Consider the following 4,560-nt stretch of genomic DNA (forward strand, 5'->3'; position numbering starts at 1 on the left):
ATTCGCAACAATAACTGAGGAATGGAGCAAGCCGGTTGCTCAACAACAAAAATAACAGAAAAAATGATAATCGTTCAGCGCAGTTCTACAGGGTTAATCCCTTGACACAGTGTTCCTCTTAACGCGACTAAATAAATTTAACTTAAATGGCCATCCTGGAAGGTGCCTTGACCACCCTTCCACTGCGTGACACATACTGACTTCCTGTACTTTTGGCTGAGGTGACTGGCTGAGCTACTCCTGGGGTTGGACTGGCAGATTGATTTTATCGGGCCTCAAGATCAACCTGCAAACGAGGTGTTTGTGACCGTAAACGTTGACTTACACAGCATCAGTGGTCGGCCAACTGCGCTCAAGGCCAAGTTAGACACAGGAGCTCAAGGAAACATACTTCCTTTGAGATTGTATCGCCGTATGTATCCTGAGAGTCTCACACCAGAAGGTTTTCCCAAACCAGGAGTTTTGGAACACTCACCTATAGTGCTCACTGCTTATGGAGGGGCCAAGCTGATGCAACATAGGAAGTGCCGAATTGATTGTGATTTCAACGGCAGGAAATCACTCGCAACTTTCTTCGTCACGGAAGCAGATGGACCAGCCATCATTGGGCTGCCAACATCCTTGGAACTCAACCTTATCCCTCTAAACTGCTCAATGCAGCAAGGTTCACCGTTGAATACCAACTGCAATCGTGAACAGGTTACACCCATTAAAGACAAGGATGATTTAGTGAAACGTTACCCTGATTGCTTCGATGGTGTTGGAAGATTCCAGGGTCAGTACCATATTACTGTGGACCTATCTGTACCCCCGGTTGTCCATGCTCAAAGACGCGTGCCATTGAATTTGCGCGAGGACATAAAAGAAGAGCTGGACGATATGGAGTCCCGAGGGATTATTACTAAGATAAAAGAAGGTGAGCCGACGGTCTAAATGGTAAACTGAGAATATGTCTAGATCCCAAAGACCTAAACAAGGCCATTTCCAGAGAGCATCACGTGATCCCTACTCTGGAAGAAATTCTCCCAAAGCTAAGTGGTGCCAGGTACTTCTCCATTGTTGACGCGAAATGCGGTTTTTGGAACGATGTACTAGACCAGGAATCGAGCTATTTAACCACTTTCAATTCGCCATTTGGCCGCTACAGATTTCTGCGCATGCCATTTGGTCTCAAGATGTCGCAGGACGTATTCCAAGCAAAGATAGACCAGGCCTTTGAAGGTTGCGAGGGCACCATTGGGATCGCTGATGACATTGTCATTTTGGGAAAGTCAGAACTGGAACACGATCATCACCTTCACGGTAGGCTGGCAAGATGTAGAAATACTAGTCTGAAGCTTAACCCGGACAATTGCAAGATTAAACAGACGTAGATTAAATTCTATGGTGTCATTTGTAGTGAACAGGCAAGCAAGGTGTCAGCTCTGAAGCAGATGGCACCTCCTACTAATAAACAGGAATTGCAGACATTTCTTGGATTAGCAACCTACATGGGTCCATTCATTTCTAGTCTCAGCACACTTACATATCCTCTTCGAGAGCTAGTTAAGGAGAATAGTGTTTTTGACTGGAGCCCCGCCCATCAACAAGCCTTTAATACAATCAAGAATGCCATCAATGCGGAAGCTGCACTGGCATACTATGATCCAACCAAAGAAGTCACCCTCCAAGTTGATGCTTCGTCGACAGGTCCTGGAGCTGCCTTATTGCAGGATAAGAAGCCAATCACCAGGAGGTCTAACTCAGACTCAAAGATAGCCCTCCAATGTCTCCGAGCAACTCCAGTTGACAACAAGTTGCCATCCCCAGCAAAGCTGCTGTTCGGAAGACAGGTGCAGGACAACCTACCTAGGAAAAGCCAAACTGACCACACCCATGCTGATGATGTCATCAGCAGACTGAAAGAGAGGCAGGCACAAGAGAAGCATTACCATCCCACTTCTGACACCATGTCGTAGCAATGAACCAATAAACCAGGGAAGAGATACGTTTTAGAACATCATGTTATGCAGACTCGAAGAACTAGAAGAATATGCAAATACACACAAGCATGCGAATAACTTATACGGATTCATCAAACCTTCGGTCATATGACCGGAACTGCGAACAGTGTGAAACCGGAACTGAATATTACAGACGCGATACTCTGCATTTGTTTTGCCAGTGTATTTCTACCAATTGAAACCACCTTGCACCGGATATTGGATTTTGGGCTGAAGTTTTTTGCTTGTGACTCACGTCGGCAATATCGCTTCATGCACAAGTGCAATTTCACGCTAAATACCCTCTCTTCGATAGCCAATCAGACTGCGAGTTTACCTTTAGCTATGCGATTCTAGGCTTAATTTCTGGACCTTCACGTTGGGGGCGGGAAAGGGTTGAGTGCAATGTCTCTCAAGTATCAACTGCCAACTGCCATCCCCGAAAGAGGTAGGGAAAAATGTCAGCTGGGCTTTGGATAAGTTAAAAAGGGATTTCCCTCCACGTGCTGAGAAATCGACATCCGGTATGCAGTGTTCGTCCTGGCCTTCACTCGCTTTGAGCACGTGGGACAGAAGATAACAGGGTAGCCTATACACCAAATGCCCAATACATGAGTAAGCTAAAATCAAGCCATTGGGCTAGACAAGAGGTTATATGGTAGGAAGCTTGGTAGCATGTGTCACTAAAACAATGTAGAAATTAAATTAGGAAGCTAGACGAGTAAGAAATATGGCAAACAAACGGAAAAAATCAAACGCTTAATGACGGTTTTTTATGAGTATCAAATAACACAATCGCAAACGTTTCACTTTCTTACTTCATAGATTGAGACTTAAGAGACCACAAAAGTTTTTTCAGAAATTTATATTCATCGAAATTCCAATGTTAGCGTGTTCCAGCATACAGGATATCGATTGCCAAATGTGACATCAGTGTGCGACTACATAGTTCTGAACGACTAAGGGCGAGTGTACATTTGCATTATTACAATCAATATATTACATAGAGATCAATTATTTAAAACCATGATAATATACATGAAAAAATTACTCGATTCTGATTGGCTGAGAGCAGTGCAGTTCAGTTGTAACACCAGTGCAAAAAGTGTAACAACAGTGCAAATTACACATCGATATTCTGGATTATGATTGGCTGAAAGACAAAAGGAATTTTCTAAGCCAATGATATCACCTAAAATGATGACGAAAATTTTCTGCGAAAACTTTGATAAAAGTTTTCTCGACTGAGAGAAAATGGCAGCATTTAATCAAAAAAGGTTTACTCTGGCCCTCGACGATACAATAGAAGAACTGCGAACAACCGACGATATCCAGAGAAGTTCATGGCCAACAAAAGCCGCTTGGGTCTACAACTCAATTTCTTCAACTGCCGAGAGCTCGAATGCCATTGCAACCGATTTCGATGCCCAATTCATCAGCGTTTGGATTAAAACAAAGTTCCACATAACTCAATCCGACAATGATATGAGAGCTCAAGAGCAAAATCTGTTGAACAAGTTCAACTACTGCCAGGTTTCATTCAACTTCGAAGAGCTGCAAGTCTTCAAGACCAGCCATTCCAAGTGTGAAGCCTATTAAGCGTCGTCGCGTCCATATAATCGAGAGCGATTTAGACTGCGATTAAGCGATGAGTTTTGAAATACTTTTTGCCTTATTGTGGTTTGAGATTCCTTACAAATTTCATCGATTCCATGTACAAATATTTTTAAACGAACCGTTTTGAGTTCGTAGCATTATCAGCTGATCCTCATGAGCCAATCAGTAAATAAAGTGTCAAATCCGCGTCAAATGCTCACTTCCTGTCTGTAATAAGATCTTCTGACACTTCCTCCACACGAATGTTTCATGTTTGTATTATTAATAAGTAATCATACGGTTTTTCTCGTTCAATTTGAATTAATTTGCGTTTGTGAGCTTTTTGAAAAACTCACGGGCGCAAATTAATTCAAAATTGAACTCGAAACTTTATGATTACCTCTACTTATTTGCAGAAGGCTTAATTGACTTTCTGTCATTGAAAGTTTTAATTAAGTACAACTTTTAGTATGCTTTCCAACATGATGTGTCGGAAGTTTAACAAAACAAACAGTAGTTGCAAGATCCATTTTACTGTTTAACGATTCCGGACGGAATGGAAAACACCCAAGCAGTTATGTGTATTAAGCAAGAAACAGTGACCAGTAGATAAACCATTACTACGAAAAATAACTGAGGATTTGGTTATTGACTTATGAGGCTGAATAAATTTGAGGGGTTCCTTAAATGTTTTCGAATGCATGAAAAAGTGAACTTTATTGTGGCAGATGTTTTTTTAATATACTTTTAATTTGTTTACTATTCATTTAGTTGTTACGTATCTTTTCTGTAGTTAAGTTGCTGTCAGACTTTTTCAGATTTTTAGGGTATTGTTTCACACAAGAAATATCTTCTTGTTGCAAAATCGTATTCTGCGAGTATGTCCTCGCGACTTCAAAACAGAAGCATGGAAATCATCGTCGCCGAAGCTACAACCTTGATATTAATTAACCTCACTAGTTCGATAGGAAATTTTTTAGTG

General features: G+C 41.6%; 1 protein-coding gene across 1 annotated transcript; it reads left to right on the forward strand.

Annotated features, from left to right (window-relative positions):
- The first annotated feature begins 414 nt into the window (after window positions 1–414).
- Window positions 415–933, forward strand: LOC145494222 (uncharacterized). Its single transcript, XM_081473675.1, has one exon. It carries the CDS (start codon window positions 415–417, stop codon window positions 931–933), a length of 519 nt encoding a protein of 172 aa, XP_081329801.1.
- The last annotated feature ends 3,627 nt before the right edge of the window (window positions 934–4,560 follow it).

The sequence above is a fragment of the Orbicella franksi genome, chromosome 8, assembly GCF_964199315.1.
Source record: "Orbicella franksi chromosome 8, jaOrbFran1.1, whole genome shotgun sequence".
In the NCBI taxonomy this organism is placed as follows: Eukaryota; Metazoa; Cnidaria; class Anthozoa; order Scleractinia; family Merulinidae; genus Orbicella; species Orbicella franksi.

What these genes read in the sequence shown, in the direction of transcription:
- LOC145494222 (XM_081473675.1), top strand. Translation starts at nt 415, where the DNA reads ATGTATCCTGAGAGTCTCACACCAGAAGGTTTTCCCAAACCAGGAGTT.